This window comes from Fusarium falciforme, chromosome 7 (assembly GCF_026873545.1).
Source record: "Fusarium falciforme chromosome 7, complete sequence".
In the NCBI taxonomy this organism is placed as follows: Eukaryota; Fungi; Ascomycota; class Sordariomycetes; order Hypocreales; family Nectriaceae; genus Fusarium; species Fusarium falciforme.
In genome coordinates, this window is record NC_070550.1 from 2,016,642 (window position 1) to 2,035,142 (window position 18,501).

The following is an 18,501-nucleotide window of genomic DNA, read 5'->3' on the forward strand; positions in this document are numbered from 1 at the left end:
TACAATGGCAACAAGTCTAGTTAAGCAATACTGTGCTCTCTGACCTCTCATCTACTCTAACATTTAATCAGGCAGTCGACCTCTGCTTGCACTGCAGACTCATCCTCAGACTCCCACATTCTTAGATCTCAGCCACTCCGCATATTTTCCCATCATCTCAAGTCGATCCACTACCTTCCACGTCAGCCTTGCCCTCACCACGTCTTCCAGTGCCACTGATGGGTTAATGCTCCTACTCAGGATCCTCCGTAAGCCCCAGCCCTTCCTTCTCCAAGACCCTCATAGCCTTATGCAGGTCGTCATCATTCATGGCCGCGATATGTTCGATGCAACGCCAACGATCGCGCTCGGTGCAAGCTCGTTCCATTTCGGCCTCCATCTCGTGCCCCTTTTCCACATCTTTCCAGACGAGTCGTTCGGCTTCCTCCCGTTCGGCCTTGACTTTCCGCTTAGCCTGGCGAACTTCCGCCTCGGCCTTGTCAAGTTGTTTTTGCATCTCGCATAACCTTCGCTCGTGGTCCTTGGCAATCATTGTGCGTGTTTCAAAGTCAATTGTTGCCAAGAGATCGTTGTTGTTTCGGTATTGGACGGTTTGATGCAGCCTCTGGAGATTACCCGCCAAGTTGCTCCGGGCCATCTTGCAAGATGTAAGAGTGCTGGCAGATGGTACAGCAATACTTCCTTGTTCCGCCTCATCTATCCGACGTTCAACATCTTCCTCAAATGTAGCGAATTCATGCTCTAGGGTCGTGTGCTTATGGCTGGACTCGGCGCGTCTTCTGTTGACCACAGCTCGAAACGTCGCCATGTCTTGCTCTTTGGTCACGGTTGTGGCAGTGTCTTTGGGAAGAGGAGTGGAAGAATCATTGTTAGCTGTTGGCTGCATCCGTTAGCATCGAGACTTCAGAGTGTGCATTGGAGTAATACCAACCTTGCTGGTGCTCAAGCAGGGTCTTTTTGCAGGTCTGTCAAGCGCCGTAGTATCTGGGCCCGGCGATACATCCTCCGTGCGATTGCGCTTAGTTGATGAGGTAGATGGAGATCGAGGAGCGTCATTATCAGTGTTTGTTTCCTTGGGTTGGCTCGAATTTGTTTCTTTGGCAATCTTTTCGTTACTGTTGGACATGGGAACAGGCGACGCAGTGGCTTTGGAGAGGGTGCTGGTTCGGCCATCATCGTCTTTGTGGTGCTCATCGTTCGTACCGGCAGCGCGGATGTGCTGTTTCGTGTCGGAAATAGAGTCGTCCACGGCTTTCTTGTCTTCTTCATCCTCCTCGCCAACTCGGCTTATCCTGCGAGACTCGACTTTCTTCTCATCCGGGACCGTTTCAGACTTGTTTCTCGTGACGCCAAAATGCGACATAGCATCGGTGATGTCGCTAGGCCTGAACGGCGCATTCCTCGCTCGTAGATTGACTCGGTCGATGATGAAGACCTTTACGTCCTCCAAGGTATGCTTGTCGCCAAGGTCATTCGCGCCTCGTGCAACATGTCGAATTACTCGGGCAAGGGATTGCACCATATTGGGCGTCCACCTCTTTGGCGGAAACTCGCCAGCCCATCCTCTGTTTTGTCGCATTGTATATGATGCGAGACTGGGAAGCAGCACGGGCTCGGCGGCTGAAGTCATCGTGGCCTGGTTGGATGCCAAGGGCCTCACAAATCTCGTCGCGGGTCAGGCCATGGGCAGAGTTCGCATCGGAGGTCATTTCTTCGTCATCAACAGAGGATGGGCTTTGCTCTCCATCGATGGAGGGTTCGTTCTCTTTATCGGTGTGGACGTCGACGTCGTTGGCTGTAGTGAGGTTCGTAGGGGATTGTGAGCATCCCATGGCGGCGAGTATGGGAGGGATTTTCGTACAGAGATAGATAAAGAGGCGAAAACTCTTTTCCCACGAGATGTTTACAAAAACATTCTTAGTTGGGGATTCAAAATTTCAACGAGAAGAGCTCAACCTGTGCCCGTTGTTTACTTGTGCTGGCTGGTGTTCCAGCACTGGCAGATCACGTGCCCGTGCTGTCTGGAGGTGACTCCATGAAGCCCAACCGAGTACGGCGCTCTCTCCCATCAATTTCATGCTCGGAGTCGGTATGGAACAGTCACAAGGACGTGGACAATAAAAATTGCATTTGGGGATCCCGTCAACGAGAGCAAGTCCATCATGTGAAGAGTGGATTTCGCATGGACCACAGCGCAATCAACTCAGGTAGGAGATTTCAAACGTCGCTTAGAAGTCATTTCCAGTATTCTCATCAGAGAGATTTACATATCTTCATTTCGAGAGAAGCAATAAGGAGGAGTTGAATTTTAACACTGGTACCAGTGAGATTCAGAGGGTTGGAGTTCAAGGAGTGGCTTTGAGCTCATCGATCAGTTATCATTCTGCCGTTAATCAGTAGTCCCGGCTAAGCCAAGGTTAAAAGCAGGACAAGATCTATTATTGGCCAGCCGCTTTACCCCTCTCGAAGTGGATGCGGCACGTTCACCTGGTTTAGGGCTGAAGAGGAGTTGAGCGCCATCTTCATGCTGACACAGCCTGAAACATGGACACCAAGATCAGTTATCGCTCTCTCGATGACCCAGATCGCTCTTTCAGACTCATCAAACTCCATCCGTCAAAGGCTCATGAAATTGCTACCTCAGACAATCTTGTTTGTGACATTGATGAGCACGTTCGCGGTGATTGTCCACCCTATACCGCCCTGTCATACGTTTGGGCCACGCCAGAGAGCAAAAAGGAATACATAATAGCGAATGGGATCAAGGTCCAAATTAGTCAAACTGTCGAAAATGCTCTCCGTCGACTGCGATTCCGGCAGAAACCCCGATGGCTCTGGGTCGACCAGCTCTGCATCAACCAGATTGATGAGACCGAGAAGAGCCACCAGGTTCACCAGATGCACAGCATTTACAGCGATGCAGACCAAGTTATCTCCTGGCTCGGAACTGGAGATGACAAAAGTGATCTTATCTGCCGCTTGATGCGAGATACGGGTCGAGCTATCCGCCAAAGAGACATTGAGGCACTTAAAAAGCTTTACGGCGAAGATGGGTCTGTGGACCTGGCTGCTGCCAAAGAGGCGCTTCACGGCTTCTGTGAACGAAGATATTGGACACGACTCTGGGTCCTGCAAGAGTTTGCCGTTGGTCGACGCGTCGCTGTAGCGTGCGGTAATTGGATTGTCAAATCCGATCTCATCACCGCCACCTTGTGGGCTGTCGACATTATTCAACGTCACTCCCGCAAGAAACCCATCGAGGGACTTGACATTATCCGGAAGAACTACGAGTTTGTGTTTGAAAGCCGACTGATCAGTTACGTTTATAATCTCTTCACGAGGAGAGCGTTATTCCGACCACCATCGAGCGATACGCGGTCGTCGTATGCGGACCCCTTGCTCAAAGTCATCGCGACCTCTCTCTCATTAGAGGTGGACTATAACTCGGTTTACTCATCAGATCCGAGGGACAGGGTCTTCGCATTGCTGAACTTGGCTGCCGACAAGGATCATTTTGACACATTTCCCGACTACTCTATGTCGGTTGAAGAAGTGTACAAAGAGGCTGCGCGCAAGATGCTGCTACAGGGCGACATCGACGTACTGCTGTACTGCCAAACCCCGAGAAAGATCAAGTCTCTTCCGAGCTGGGTGCCAGATTGGGAAATGGAAGTACGACATCCCTGCGCCCAACCGCCGTGGTCGACCTCATTTGAAGCATCGGGCGGCCAAACTTCGACGCCGACATTTCCTTCTGAGGATCTTGTGACGCTGGAGGGGATATATATCGACACGATCAAAGAGACGGGAGAGACTTGGGATCCAAATTGGCTGGAAAAAGTTGATAAAGCCGCGGTGGCTTCATATGTGGAAAGCATCAGAGGCTTCTGCGACCGCTCACCAAGAATCCACGTGGGCCGCGAAGGCGCTGAGACATCTAGAATCGCCATCCTCGATGGGACTTTATGGTTCACCTCGGTGCCGTATTCGGAATGGGGAACCGAATGCGCAGCAGCTGTCGATGAGCTCCTACAATCACCCGCAAACGGCCATGAGTCGACAAAGATGGACACTTGGTATTCCAGAACATTACTTCGTCTACACACGCGACGCGCCTTTTTAACCTCAACTGGTTATGTTGGTGTTGGTCCCCTTGACACCAGGGTTGGGGATGAAGTCTGTGTGTTTATTGGAGGAAATGCTGCGTATCTTGTGCGGCCTGAGGAAAATGAGTTGCATTCACTAGTTGGGGAGGCCTATGTGCATGGAGTTATGTATGGAGAACTATTAAAGGGCGGTTTTGAGCAGAGAAAGCTATACACTTTGAGATAAGGTTAAGGACCTAGTTTACCTGTCATCCTTTGCTTCATGACACTTGAATACCTCCGTCATCACAACAGACGTTTGCGGAGAAATTTCAACTAGCACGACTCAAATAATTCCGATATTCATGAAGGAATTATTTTATGTTGAACATTAATTGCAATCAACATTAATTAAGCAAACCACCGTGCGACGCTATCCCCACTTGACAACCTATTCCGGTCAACCTTGCCCCATGCGGACAGCCGAGCTCATTCCGGTCAAGTCTCGCCGCGCTTGTGAGTTTCAGACGCGCGAATCACACTCCACACCGGCCCTTCTAATTTCCTCCATGATTCTCCACAACTCCTTTTAGAGCTCCTGATGAAGCTCTGCCATCCAATCCATTCATTTCTCTCTCTTTTTTCTTGTTTGTTAACCAACGGTTTCAATACCGGATGGCACACGGCCCCATCCCATCCACATCCATCATGCCTCAGTTTGAACGTCCGACCTCGACCTCGTCGCTCTTTGAGCTGGTCGAAGGTCTCGACGAGGCTCAGATTCACTCGTTATTGGTCGAATTTAACAACACGGTCCCTAGCAACATTCCTGTTTCCCATGGCGTCGAGCTCTTTGAACATCCTGACTCAAAGAAGCCCATCTCGGCCGCTCGCGCGTCTTCCATTCGTCGTTCCTTCAAGCTCTCTCGGATGCTCTCGAGGTCAAAGAGCAAGCGAGTTTCTTCAGCACCAGCTCCATCACCATCCCGTCCGAGAACTGCCATGCCTACCGGCCCGAAGCACTACAGGAGGATAAGTCGACCTGTATTGCCCACACTTGCCAGCGGTCCCGACCTGAACGCTCTCTTGTCTGCATACCTCGCGCCTACTGCTCCCCCATCTAAGCCGAAAACCTCTTCTCCTTCGTCTATGTCGTCTTTGCGATCGATTTCCACCAGTTCCACGATGAGCTTTGAAGCCGAGGATGCCGATATGGATATATTAGCGCCGCTTGTGTTTGGCCGACCCCAGCACCAACGAGGTCAAATAGGGGATATTTTTGAAGTATTGGAGTTTTAATCATGGAAATCAATGGGACGTAATGGGTGTATTGACCTAATGTTCCGACCATGGCATGTACGCGGTCTGCCTCCACACTGCCGGCAGTGTTTTGAGGAGTCGCTCTGAGATTGACAAAGACGATTTACCGACTTGACTTAAGCATATTCGGGTGTTCTAGGCGGACCTCTTGTTACTTTGTATTCTACCCTATCGCCAGAGATACTGGCCATACTGAATCATGAAAACGTATTCTTTTGTTACATTGGAGTCTTGGCGAAGAACGCAGCCAGGGGCTGTCTTAAGCGAACGGCGCAGTGCATGACCTGACATTGTTTTCCGACTACTTGGCGTGATCTATACGAACTGTTTGACGAAGGCCAAGCATCCTACAAATGAGGAGAGAAATGATGCTTGTATGGCCGTTATGCAAAATATCGTGAATTTTTGGGCTGCATGAGCCTCGAGATTACGTCACTGCCATTTTGTCAGGAAAGTATCCATCGTTGTAATATGTAGGACCACTTGAGTGGAAATATAGGGTAGTTGTAAATGTCCATGAACCTCTCCACTACCATATCACAAAGTGATAAAACTTGCAACGTATAAAATTGGTTCTGTTTTCTGGAGCTAATCTCTTTTGAGAGGCACCGGATAAAGCGTTGGACTACGACCGCAGGAAGTCAACCCAAGCAGACGGCTGAGGTATGGCTAGTTCCTCCATCATTTCTTCTTCTCCTTCTTCTCCTTACTCCCCTCCTTACTCTTCTCCTTCTCCTTAGTCTTCTTCTCTTCCTTACTCTTCTTCTTCTCCTCGCTCTTCTTCTCCTTTGCCTTTCTTCTTCTGGCATGGTCGTGTCCCTTCTTCTTTAGCCTGCATGGCGTGCAAGACGAATGTCCTGGATCGGCTTGTCTCTTGCGGCAATAGCAGCAAATCCCTGCTTCCTTTGTTCTCTTGTATGCTTCGTTGTCGCGGAGGCGGTGATCTCGTGCTTGCCAGGACTCCTGGGTTTCACTACCTTCACAGTTCAAGCAAAGTGGCCCAATGCGACCATCCAAGTGGTCGCCACATTTGTTGCAATAAAAGACGCTCGATGGGCCAGCTTGTTGCTCATCGCCTGCTGCATCGTCATCAGCGTCAATCAGATCAGGGTCGGACTGAGTCAAGTCAGGGTCGGACTGAGTCAAGTCAGGGTCAGTCTCGGCGAGATCAGGGTCGGTTTCAGTCAAATCAGGATCAATTTCCTTTTCCTTTCCCTTGGCAGATTTGGGAGGCATGGTGATAAGTTGAGCGATTCGATAAGCGTTTTGGTTGCGTGATTGTTAGTCCAGAGTCAGACGTTGAGTAGATGAGTGGGAAAGGTATGAATTACGCTATCGGAGACCCATATATAGCACATACACGCACGTTATTATGCGCCTGATCACTGGCGTTGCTACGTGACGAGTCACTGCTGTCGATTGAAGTGATTGACCAAGTCCACACAAGTGCGTGCCCTACGTATAGGGGACATCTATGTAGTGAATAGCATATAGAGTGGGAGGTGCTCTGCATCACACTCGTAACTGATCCTGCATATGCTGAATCATAGAGGCGCATTCAGTTAGTACATGGTAGCCCCGTTGAGAATCGGCCACTAGACATCACGCTTGGCATCAGGCGCAGAACCCACCAGCAAACGGCCTGATAGTGTCTTTCGGAGTGCTTGGCATGACTTGACAAAAATCACCGAACCGCTTCGGAGGGAAAAGGGTAGTCAGAAAACCTGCAAGGACTTCTACTGTAAAACAGAGTGATAAAGTGTTTTCCTTTCCTATCGAAGAGTCCATAAGATCTTCTCTTTTCTAGGTGGTGGCTAGAAAAATCGTCCATTAGACATGGCTAGAGGGGTGTGACAATGCAACCAGTCAAACTAAACCCACGTCCCTAATCCTGTTCATCCCTTTTCTTGGCCTTAAATTTAGCATGGTTTCTGTAGTTCCTTTCTCTGCATTCGGTACAAGACGCCTTTCCGTCATCCGGCTTTCTCTTGCGACAATAACAGCATAGTCCTTCTTCCTTTGCTTGGCGGTATTTATCTTTGTCGTTGGAGTGAGCTTTGGCGTCCTTGGCTCTACACGCGCGGAAGCGTGCCTTTCCGTCCTGTTGGTTCCTTGCAGTTGATACATCTTCCTTCTGCTTTTAACTGCCTTCTTTCCTCCTTTAGCCAACAAGACTGGCAAACTGACTTCCTGCCTATATTCACTCTGTTATCCCATCAAGGGCCGGGCTTCAACCATAACAAAGGACACAAGAGTGACTTACTGCGAGTAGGCCTGGACTTGCCACAGCTACTGCATATTGCTGATGTGCTTGGTTGGCCAGCTTGTTGCTCATCTGAGTCTTCTCCCACTGCGTCGTCGGCGGGTTCGCTTAGATCGGGAATTTCGGATAGTTCAGAGTCAGATTCGGACAAATCAGGATCAGCTACTCCTTTTCCCTTGTCAGAGCTGGAAGCCTGGGCAGGCCTCTGGCTCAGCAAGACCAGCGCATCGATTGCGACTCTGTCCTCTTCGGATATGCCATGGTACGGATCGGTCGATGAAGGGTCTGGATTGTTCGAGGTGCTCATGTCGCTGGATTCGGCGGCTCGACATAGGTTTTTGGTTGTGTTTGTTGTTGGCCTGGAGTTAGGTGTTCAGAACCTAGGTTGGTGGTGATTGTATAGGCCGCGATATCAACGACTTGTATATATCACCGTGAGCGCATTCTGTTGCGCTGTGTGTTGGACGAACTTTTGGTCACTGTTGCTAGGTGCCTGGTCACTGATGTACATACCCTCTGGGAGGCATCCAGAGAGTGAATTGAAAGTGCTCACCATCACCCCTGTCACTTATCTCATGACGGCAGTTGAAGGTTGAACAATGACTGCAGTGTATTTTTATTCGCCAACCCATGTTCATTCTGAATCAAAGAGTTTCAAGTCACTCAGTGATATATCCTCGTTAGAATCCCCACTCATCGATGGCTTGACTGGACGGACCCGGCGGGTCTCCTCCTTTGGATAGCATGTTAGGCATGAAGGGTCTGGGGTGATTTCATATGGCCCTCGCCGCCTCGGAGCTTCATTCGAGGTACCTTGATATGCCAACACCCGCATTCGAGTTGAATTTTGGATGTCCAGTCTCCCGTATCCCGTCTGAAACAAAACATCGAAAAAGTCGAAGACAGTGCAGTGATCGCTGCTGGGTTCTAGGCCTTTTGCTTCAATGGCCCACAGTCCCATGTCTTCTCTCCGAACCTCGACCAAGATGTAGCCGTCGGCGTGGAAGATTTGCCGGTTGGCATCTGAAGTCGATGCTGACCGCGGAACCTCTGCTTCTGGTTCCTCAGAGTGCATGTCTGAAGTTGAGCCTACACCTTCTGGTGATCGTCGTCGAAGCCGGTGATCGATAAACCAAAGCGTCCTTCCAGCAGACTCGTGCAGAACATCAACCATGTCGACTATAGACATAGAATACATGCCCAAGTCTCCCCGACAGTAGTGAACTGGCCGATTGGCGAGCATGTCCATCATCCTGGGATCAAAGTCGATGGCAATGTTGAGCCCAAGGAAGCTGGGGCTCGTCCTGGTGCCATCTTCTCCACAATAATCGAGGAGAGGAACAGGGTCTCCAGCATAGTGATGGAACCAGTCTACAGAGTCCAAATGCCGTGGGTCCAGATATATGAGATCTTCGGTATTGATTGTGATGTGTCTGTTTTCCCCTTCGCGGGTCTTGTAGGTGGCCGAGTGAAAGACATCTTCCTGGCCAGCATACGCTCCCTTTTCTGCGAATCCTGTCGTGGGTTCCTGTTGTGAAATATCGGACCACCACTCATTTTTCTTGAATCGCCGTACCATTGCAGCTCGAGATGCGGCACAGGCCGTCCACAGGCCACTATCCATCGCATACACAGACTCATTGGGGTTGCCCTGCGGATCATGCCATGGAAGAGCAAGTGAGAAGCCAGAGCGCGGCCCTTCCTGACGCCCGAATCTGATAAAGTCACCTGAAATGGGGTATCGGGGGTTTGCCTGGTTCAAGTAGTGATCCGTGATGATGAATCTTTGGACATGTTGACGACCCGGAGCAGGGCGGACTGCAGCGTCCCAGATGAGCTCTTGGATCTCATTAGGGAAGCTCGAAAAGAGAGGGAAATTTGTCGTCATGTCGTGCTAGTGAGTGAAGATACTGAATTAGCGTATACGGGAACCTCGTTGCTAGAGGTAGAGGGATAAAGTGAGGTGAGATTGCGATTCCGGGTTGCTGCCTGTGGGAACATCACGTGATGACGTACTCATGAGAACAGAGACTCTTAAAGAAATAGGTAGACACAGCTGGGCCTCGCAAGACCTCTTCGACAAGCCAATCGATAAACTATAGAGTAGGGTACGCTTATAATGGAATTATGAGGGGCAGTTCACAATCAGGATCTAGATCTTGGACTTGACTTGCTCCTCCAGGAGCAACCGCTCAACATCCCTGCTTGCAACCACGCCTCTCTCAATAGCACCATCAATAAATCCCCTCCATCCATCAGCCCAGTCAGCACTAGCAAAATGAACTCTACCATCCGACTTCTGCAGCTCCTTGAGCCACTTGGACATGGCGTTCGGGCCCCAGCAGCTCCAAGTTCCTTTCGCAAGGCTATCGTTCATCCAGTCGTGTGTCAGGTACGCCTTGATATCGGCACCAGGCTTCAGATATTGCTTGAAAGTAGACATGATGTGACCAGAGGCGCTTGGGTCCGTGAGATGTCCGTTATAGCCGAATCCGATGCAGTAGGTGCCGTCTTTCTGGGCTGTTCCGTTGTGGTCGGAGAAGGAAAAGCACCATGGCGAGTTTCCATAACCGCTTGCCATTGAGAACCATCCTGGTTCGGTTTGTCCAAGCTTGAAGTGGATTTTGGCGCCTTGGTTGATGTGACCAGCTCTGATGGCCTCTTGACGGAGTGGCGACAGGGAGGGGGTGAAAGAAATATCCGACAGACAATTCCTTCGCGATAGTTAGCTCAGAATTAGTGTTTGGCGTGGGGGCACTCACAAAGGGATTGTTGAAATGACCTGGTTTGACCGAATCTGTCTGCCATTCTTTGCGGTTAGAGTGACAGACGAGTTGTTCTGCTCAGCCTTTTCAAGAACGGTGTTGAATAACAAATGCCCACTATACTCGTCAAGGATAGCCCGGGCAAAAGAGCTCATGCCTCCTTTACCAAGCTTGTATACACCGGCAAGCTCGAAAACCCCAGCCATAGTGTGGCCTCCAAGCGCATACCAACGCAACGCCTCGGTGAAGCCGCATTCAGAGCCAGGAGCTGAGCCAAAGGAGCTAACCATGGCATCAAACAGGTCCTTCTCGATCTGGGGCAGATCAAGCTGACCAAGGCGATCCTTGACAGAGAGATGGTCGTATTTGAGCCATGGAACCGGCTGGCGGAATGGGTCGTGAGGATAGGGCATGAGGTCGCGACTGGATAGGCCATCTATGGAGAAGAAGTCATCTGCGACTCGTTGAACTGCCGAATTGACATCTCCACCATCGATATTGTTGGGAGCCGAGAAAGCAGCTGTGTATAACGTCGTTTTGGCATCGAGTGTTCCGGCGGAGGTCTTTAGGTTGGAGTGTAGCCCGTAGCGGTGCAATTCGGCGTATACGTGAGGCTGGTTCCTGCAACAAGATTATTAGACACTTACGAGAGAAGTAGATGGGAAAGTGTTTACCAGTGGACCCAAGTTCCTCCCATCTCAAATTCTTCCCCCAAGGCTTTCGCAGTCCATGTCCTTCCACCAATACGGTCCCGGCCTTCGAGAAGTAGCACTGTGAGGTTTGGGTTGCGAGAGAGGTTCCGAGCCGCAATGAGGCCAGCAAAGCCCGTTCCAATGACAACGACATCGTATTTGTCGCGGATTAAAGAGTCTGGTGTGCCACTAACAACGGCGTCGGTGGCGAGGCCGGTTGTGTCGCTGATAGGCGTCCAAAGATAACCTTCACGACTGGAGGGCATGGTATAGTTTGCAATGAAAGAAAGACTTAAAGTTGATAGGAAATAAGAGGTTGAGGTGATCTGATAGAATGTAGTTAGTTGTTTCCCTGTCTTAAGTCATGAGAGTCGGTCGCTGTTCTCTGCAAGCCCCTGCAATGTGTGTGGACTACACCTTTCCCATTTCGGACAAAAAGTGCGAGGTCGAACACAGGCAGGATTGACGAACCATCGCTTGTCGAGCCCGTACTCTTGAACTCTTTCTGTACTAGCTTCCGATTGAGAATAAGGGTGCTGTTCTAACCTTGTTATACGAATCAACTCAAATAGATAATGTTGTATCCCTTGCTGCGTTGACCAAGCTGCAAGTCATCCTACCAACACTCACCCTTCGTCACCATGCCGTTTGTTTACAAGCCACAAGCTGCGGCCATCAAGCCGCCTCAAATGGATGACTCTGGAAATGCTTTTGGAGGAGGTAAACCAACCGCCCCTTCTACTTCCTAGAGTTTCACTGGTCTAACATGTCCAAGACGTTGTTTCTACAAGTGACTCCGGCTCAAAAACCCCCATATCCGCAGGCTTTTTCCGCATTGAAAAGGGCAAGCCATGCGTATTTACGTACGAGTTTGACGAGGCGAAGCACTTTATCGAAGGGCAATGTGTAGTCCAGGACGAGACGGGTGCGACCGTAACGGCTAGGCCTGGTGACGTGATGCTCTTCACCAAGGGATCCACCATCTCGTTTTCCACCGAGACGTACGCCCTGGCATTTTTCTGCGATCAGAGGGCAAAGCTGTGAACTCTCAGTGAGCATAGGATTGGGATGAATTTGAGAACTTGCATCATGTATGGTGATGGAGGGAATACAATGTGCTAGATAGGCTCAAGATATATCTCTGTAGAGCCCCATCACCTCACCCAAATATGGTCTCCAACTTCTTCTCAGACATGATATCCAGCCAATGGACCTTACTAGCAAGCGTTCCCTCACTATCACTTGAGTGGCCCATCTCCATATCCATGCGTGACCAAACTTCCTCTAGGATGAGCGCAGCGTGGTTCACCGGGCGCAAACCGATAGCAACACATAGATATAGAATGCGTTGTCGAACAAATCCGCGCCAGCGCATCACAGTTTGTTGAAATGGTGTCCTCTCGGCGATAGTGCTTTGGCATTGGCCGGGGGCCACACACAGAGCACTGCCAGCAATCATCAAGGCCAGTAACTGAATCGAGATTGTGCCCGAGTCGATGGGTATCGACTCCAAAATCCCCAGTATCCCAAACGCGAGGCCGAGGATCAGATGCGTTTTGTCGTCGCATTCACCCGTGGGCATCTCAACAGCTTGCTCCACAACCGTCTGAGATTTGATCAACTCGGGAAACCCTCGGTAGAGCTCAAGCAGAGTGGCCAGGCGGTAACAGCGAGCGATAGCTAGAAAGTGATCAGGTGGTGTACAAGGGTCGCCCACATCCTCAATAAGGCCAACGAACGGGATTCGCAACTTGATGATCTCTCGCTCTAGAGCTGAGGCATCGTCGAGAAGCTCCGCGTACAGAGCTCTTTGATGAGCCTCGCCCGATCTGAATACGCGGAGATTCCGCAAGACTCTCTTATTCCTGAGTAGGATACCCGTCTTGGCCAGAAACACAAAGACTGGGGTCCCCACACCGGTCCAAGGACATGGATAGATGAGTGAGGGCAGGTTTGGCTGGCAGAAGACGTCCAAGTATGACAAAGCGGCCGTGTCCTGGTCGAGGATGAACGAACTCATGGCTTCCCAGTATATCATTGATGAGACGAGAAAGCACTGCTTCTGATCCATTGACGCACGTTTTGCGGGGTCTTCTAAAGAGTTGGATGCCATCCATGCTTTGAATAGTTGGCGACATCCGAACAAGTGAGATACACCAGTCGCGGAAGAGTTATGCCAGGCCTACGCAGGATAATCAGTCTTAAATCGAGCAAATTTACCTGGGGGCGGAGACAAACCGATGTCATTCCCAAGAGAATAACGCCAAGCAGGACGTCGTCTTGAACATGGTCCGTCTTCTGTACTGCGAGTGACGCTGATCTATCATCATCACCTTCCAAAAGCTGGGGCATGGCTGTGTCCAGTTGCGAAAGTTCAATGGAAAGATGGGATATCGCTTCTGTCTGAAACTCCAACGCAATGCTACTTTTCGGTTCGTCTCCTTGGTAGAGGTGCGCCGCAGACATGCTCAAGACACAATAGAATAGGAGTGGCGAGTTAATGATCATCTTTGATACCTCTGATCGGAACGGGTTGTGCAGCGAGTCGAAGGCAGAGTTCATCTGGCAAACATTGGAGAAGTAATGGTCGAGTAATAGTGAAGACTGCTCGATCGGTTTGTATAAAGTCAGAGATGTGTTGTCGTCCGTCGAGCCAGAGGTGGAAACCTGCTCAGGTTCGGTCTCATTCGAATCGTCCACAAAACCATGCCAAGAACCTGAAACTGATAAGGAAGGAGACGATACGGATTGTTCGGCAGAAAGGTGTGTGTCAATAATACTGGGAGCTTCATGGTGCATCTCTGGTAATCTTGAAGAGGCAGGAGACGCGGCAGTCTTGGGGGACAAGGAAGACTCGACTATGGGCATGGTTGTCAAGTCGGAATGCTCGGTTTGGCGAGACTGGGGGCTTTGATGGCTTGGGCTCGGCTCAATGACGTTTGAGAGTTTCCTGGCTTCCGCCTCAAACCAAGACGAGGTATCGCCATCAAGCTCCAGGGCCGCAGATAAGGAGGTGCCTTTCTCGTACTTGGTCGACCATTTGACGGGTCGTGCGTATCCAGGACATTCGACTCTAATGTTGATACATCGCCGGCAACTTGGCTGTTGCTCGTCACACTTTAACCTCTAGGAATGCGCTGGTGAGTAAGGACAGGGGGTTCAGCTAAGTGGCTCACTCACTCGCTTCTTGCACACGGAACATCCACCTGGGGAGCAGTGTTAGCGGCAATAGACCGGCACATCAAGATGGAAGAATAATTACTTCTAGATTTTCGCTTTCTAGCGCAGCTTCGGCGTACTTTGTCGTCCATGGTATCTGAGGGAAAGGGGAGATCTCACAGAATGATCGCTGAGCCTGGGCGTCATATGGCATTCAGTATCACCGGCTTTATCTGTGGAGAGGCCGGAACCCCTGCTACCCCGCGTTTCTGGGTTAAGATAACTTGATACGGCCTAGCGTGGTTCATAATCTTGACGATATAATTGGCGGTGTTAAGGCGCTACGGAGCATCGGAGATCAACATGACAAGGATACGAAGCAACTCCCAGCCTCAACTGATATCTCCCCGGTATCCCCTTATCTTTCCGGCTCGGAACCATTCACCACCGCCACACCCTCGGTCTCGTTCAACGGACCCGAGTACTTCTTGCTCGCCCTGAGCGGCCAGTACACGAGTCCAAACAGGAGCGTCGCGCCCAGCACGAGAGATGCGTAGTTCATGTTTTGTGCTGTGACGGGCTGGTAAGGAGGGAATAGCGAGAAAACGCTGGTAAAGATGAGATAAGCCACTGCGACAATGTTGATAAACATGCCGGCCCTTCCGAGACGGAATGGTCCCCATTTGAGCTGCTCTGGCGCTGTGATGCGACGCCAGATGAGCAGCACAATAGGCATGATGTATGAGATTTCGAGGCCAACGACTGCGAGAGACAGGATCGCGTTGAAGGCTGTAGTTGAGCCGATGTTGATAAGTCCAAGAAGCATCAACAGGACCGTGGTTACGACGATTGCGACGGTCGGGATACCGCGCTTCTTTTCCACCCTGGAAAGCGTTTCGGAGAATGGAAGTCCTGATTAGTTTGTCAGTTATTATCCTTGGAGCTGCAGCCGCGAACATACCTTGATCTCTGGCAAATGCCCACATGACACGTCCAGCTGAGGCCAGCAAAGCAATGGTAGCCAAGCTCGCCATGAGAACAATGGCGCTTGACATAGCAGAAGCCGCCCCTGTGCTCCCTGTGATGTTGTAGAAAATCTCAATAATAGGGAATCCCGTTGTCGTGGCCAGGGCAGACTGGATATCGCCCATACAAAACAGGACAGCGATCAAGAATGCGAAACCAAGAACGCTGTTGAGAGCCACGCTGCCAATCATAGCATAAGGTACGCCCCTCTCAGGGTTATGCATCTCCTCGCTGAGGTGCGTTGCTCCATCGTACCCGATCAGGACGTAGCATGAACTGAGCATGCCGATACACCACGCAGCACCATCACTGGACCACCCCGAATTATTCTCAAACGACGTGAAGACCCAGGTGGCTGAGTTCTTTGTCGGCGAAACGACGCACATGACAATGAGGATGACGAAGAATAGGGCTACATGGAGAGTCAAAGACACCTTCTCGATCAGAGGCAGGATATTGCTGCAGAATATGCAGATGCTTGCGGCGCCGATGAGAATTGCCCAGTACATAAGTGTTCCGTGCCATCGTTCGTACGTGTACGTTTCGGGGTAGTTAAGAACGAGGAGACCCTGGACCATTGTGCCGGCGAGGAAAGGGGCGCTTCCCGTGACTGTGATCCAGCCAAAGGTCATGATGTAGCCCGCGAACCAGCTGGTCATGGTCGATCCGGGCTTGGACGATAGATGCGAGACAAAATGATACTGGCCTCCAGCCGAGGGAATACTAAGCACAAGAAAAGAACACGTTAGCTATTGTTGGTTACGGGTCTTGTTAACTCACCTAGAAGCCAACTCGGCCAGAGACATGGCAGAACAGAGTGACCCAATGGCAGCAACGATTGCACCATATATCAGTGACACCGGGCCTCCGCTGACAAGTCCAGCTGCTAAAGTGCTAAAGGTGTGTTAGTATCTGAGCAACTCTCGCCTCGTCGAAGTTCCCACCTGCACAGCGCTTCCCATGTTGCCATGAGAGACACGCATAGAGCCAGCATGGACGTAGTCGAAAAGTTGCGCTGTTGATCCAGTTAGCCAAACGTTAGCGGTAGGTAAGTAGGAGAACTGACTTTGAGTTCGGGGACGTAGCCGACATCTGCGAGCCTCCCATTCTCGGTGTCGGCCACAGACGGCCTTTTTTCGATGTCTGACTTTGTTGCCATAATGCTGAGTATGCTGATCAATGCTGATGGTGATGGTTGAGACTCAGGCCTGATACCATTCCATGAAAGAGAGAAGGAGGCCTTCTTTCTTGAAGTCCATCGCGCGACGAGGTATCACATCACAAGATCCATGAATCAAGAGTGTCACTAGAGCGTCGAAATGCTGGCTTCAATGCGCTAGACCAGAAAAGGACGAAAGGTGCGAGATGTTCCCCATCCCATATCTCAGCTAGATATCAAGCTATCTCCCCGGGGATAAGATATCCTGGTGAGGCTCAAGCCCGGTAATCTGGGGTTTGTCGGAAACAGACAGTCCATTCCGAAAGGGATAAAACTCCCACATGCAGAGCTGACTCCCCGCATGATAACCATGTGCCAACATCCTGGCTGACCATTCCCGCGAACTGGACTGGACTATCGCTGATTTCTAGATCCGCTAAACCCAAAGAGGACTAAAAGTGCGACTTCGACATAAACTTAATTGGGGGTGGCTAATCAGTGAATCGGTGTTGGAGATAACATCGAAGCCCATTGTCTTCACCCGAGCTATTTAAAACGATGTGCCATATCAAAGTCTATCACGGACTAGTCAGTCAACAACCCTGTCTTTCATCTCAAACCCTGCCGCAATGTTCCAGTTCCTATCGTCCAAGAGCGCACCGACCGACGTGCCCCGTGCCCTGCCGGCATCATGGTACCGAGAACCTGCCATGTACGAGCTGGAGAGACGGGCCATCTACTCCAAGCGATGGCTGTTAGTGACGCATCGCAATCGCTTTGCCAAGTCGGGCGACTTTGTTCAGTACAATGAAGCAGGCTTCTCCTTCTTTCTCTGCCTCGACAGGGAAGGAAACTTGAACGGATTTCACAATATCTGCCGGCATAGGGCGTACCCTGTGGTGACCAAGGATGAAGGCAATGTCAGCATTCTGTCTTGCAAGTATCACGGTATGCGAGTGTTCCCCATTCCACAAGAATGTACCTGACATGTTCATGTAGGATGGTCATATGGCCTGAGCGGAAAACTAGCCAAGGCTCCTCGCTTCGAGAAGATGGAGACGTTTGACAAAGACGCGAACGGCCTATTCAAGGTTCACGTGCACATTGACAAGAGGGGCTTCGTCTGGGTCAATCTTGATGGAGGAGACAAGCCATCCGTGCCTTGGAAGAGCGACTTTGATGGAGCAGACACGCAGCCTCGACTTGGCATCTTCAACATGGATGATTACACGTTCGATCATGCCTGGGATATGCATGGAGATTATAACTGGAAAACACTGGTGGACAACTACAATGAGGTAAGAATCCCATCCATTCCGCTTATGCAGACATTTCTAACTAGACCAGTGCTACCATTGCAGCGTTGCTCACCCTGGCATCGCCGCAACCTCCAATCTGACAACATACAAAGTCGAGGTCAAGGGTGGCCAGATCCAGCACTTTGTTGAGGACAAGAAGGGGAAAGAATCTGGTCTCGAAGTCGCGCCGACATTCTTCTTCCCAAACGCGTCTGTCACCATGACGTGAGTATCTCAGCCGGGGTGAACCTATGCTAGCACAACTGATAGATGTCTCAGCACCAAATACTTTTACCTCATGCGGGTAGTACCAACTTCGGCAACCACGACATCAATGCAGTACGAGGTTTACCGACACAAAGACGCCACTGATGAGGAGTTCAAAGAAGTTGACGACTTCTTCAAGCAAGTCGAGTCAGAAGACAAGGGTCTCTGCAATGCTGCCCAGAAGAACTTGAACGCGGGCGTCTACGTCACAGGGGACTTGAACTCTTTCAACGAAAAGGGTGTGTTGTACTTTCAGAAGATACTGAAGGAGGCCGTTGTGCAGCATCGGAACGAAGAGCAAAAGGCCGGTGGCGAGATGTGGCCCGCGAGGAGGACAGCGGCTAGGAATGGCATTCAGGAGGAGATTGAGTTTTGTCAGGGTCTTTGTGATTCTAAAGGCAAGGAGGTTGAGTGGTAGAGCAGGGCTCAACAGATCTCCAGTCAATCTTGTAGGCTATCATACATCT

At 50.6% G+C, this 18,501-nt stretch overlaps 9 protein-coding genes across 9 annotated transcripts; 4 read left to right on the forward strand and 5 right to left on the reverse strand.

The window, feature by feature from the left end:
* Positions 1 to 232: 232 nt before the first annotated feature.
* NCS54_00922800 (Hypothetical protein) lies at positions 233 to 1,630 on the reverse strand (the record flags this gene model as incomplete). The annotated part of the gene is made up of 2 exons (XM_053154582.1): positions 233 to 880; positions 932 to 1,630. 2 exons carry the CDS (start codon positions 1,628 to 1,630, stop codon positions 233 to 235), a joined length of 1,347 nt encoding a protein of 448 aa, XP_053010557.1.
* Positions 1,631 to 2,544: 914 nt separating this feature from the next.
* On the forward strand, positions 2,545 to 4,332 carry NCS54_00922900 (HET domain-containing protein; the record flags this gene model as incomplete). Its single annotated transcript, XM_053154583.1, has 1 exon — positions 2,545 to 4,332. The coding sequence occupies one exon, from the start codon at positions 2,545 to 2,547 to the stop codon at positions 4,330 to 4,332; it is 1,788 nt and encodes a 595-aa protein (XP_053010558.1).
* A 461-nt stretch (positions 4,333 to 4,793) lies between these two features.
* NCS54_00923000 (Hypothetical protein) lies at positions 4,794 to 5,384 on the forward strand (the record flags this gene model as incomplete). The annotated part of the gene is made up of 1 exon (XM_053154584.1): positions 4,794 to 5,384. The coding sequence occupies one exon, from the start codon at positions 4,794 to 4,796 to the stop codon at positions 5,382 to 5,384; it is 591 nt and encodes a 196-aa protein (XP_053010559.1).
* Positions 5,385 to 6,086: 702 nt separating this feature from the next.
* On the reverse strand, positions 6,087 to 6,641 carry NCS54_00923100 (Hypothetical protein; the record flags this gene model as incomplete). The annotated part of the gene is made up of 1 exon (XM_053154585.1): positions 6,087 to 6,641. One exon carries the CDS (start codon positions 6,639 to 6,641, stop codon positions 6,087 to 6,089), a length of 555 nt encoding a protein of 184 aa, XP_053010560.1.
* Positions 6,642 to 8,302: 1,661 nt separating this feature from the next.
* On the reverse strand, positions 8,303 to 9,556 carry NCS54_00923200 (Hypothetical protein; the record flags this gene model as incomplete). The annotated part of the gene is made up of 1 exon (XM_053154586.1): positions 8,303 to 9,556. The coding sequence occupies one exon, from the start codon at positions 9,554 to 9,556 to the stop codon at positions 8,303 to 8,305; it is 1,254 nt and encodes a 417-aa protein (XP_053010561.1).
* Positions 9,557 to 9,820: 264 nt separating this feature from the next.
* Positions 9,821 to 11,391, reverse strand: NCS54_00923300 (Amine oxidase; the record flags this gene model as incomplete). Its single annotated transcript, XM_053154587.1, has 3 exons — positions 9,821 to 10,382; positions 10,431 to 11,054; positions 11,108 to 11,391. The coding sequence occupies 3 exons, from the start codon at positions 11,389 to 11,391 to the stop codon at positions 9,821 to 9,823; spliced, it is 1,470 nt and encodes a 489-aa protein (XP_053010562.1).
* A 375-nt stretch (positions 11,392 to 11,766) lies between these two features.
* Positions 11,767 to 12,169, forward strand: NCS54_00923400 (Hypothetical protein; the record flags this gene model as incomplete). The annotated part of the gene is made up of 2 exons (XM_053154588.1): positions 11,767 to 11,845; positions 11,901 to 12,169. 2 exons carry the CDS (start codon positions 11,767 to 11,769, stop codon positions 12,167 to 12,169), a joined length of 348 nt encoding a protein of 115 aa, XP_053010563.1.
* A 115-nt stretch (positions 12,170 to 12,284) lies between these two features.
* NCS54_00923500 (Zn(2)-C6 fungal-type domain-containing protein) lies at positions 12,285 to 16,469 on the reverse strand (the record flags this gene model as incomplete). The annotated part of the gene is made up of 8 exons (XM_053154589.1): positions 12,285 to 13,307; positions 13,364 to 14,251; positions 14,306 to 14,331; positions 14,762 to 15,196; positions 15,246 to 16,033; positions 16,091 to 16,204; positions 16,255 to 16,325; positions 16,377 to 16,469. The coding sequence occupies 8 exons, from the start codon at positions 16,467 to 16,469 to the stop codon at positions 12,285 to 12,287; spliced, it is 3,438 nt and encodes a 1,145-aa protein (XP_053010564.1).
* Positions 16,470 to 17,098: 629 nt separating this feature from the next.
* Positions 17,099 to 18,452, forward strand: NCS54_00923600 (oxygenase subunit alpha; the record flags this gene model as incomplete). The annotated part of the gene is made up of 4 exons (XM_053154590.1): positions 17,099 to 17,417; positions 17,469 to 17,767; positions 17,817 to 17,992; positions 18,047 to 18,452. 4 exons carry the CDS (start codon positions 17,099 to 17,101, stop codon positions 18,450 to 18,452), a joined length of 1,200 nt encoding a protein of 399 aa, XP_053010565.1.
* Between the last annotated feature and the right edge of the window lie 49 nt (positions 18,453 to 18,501).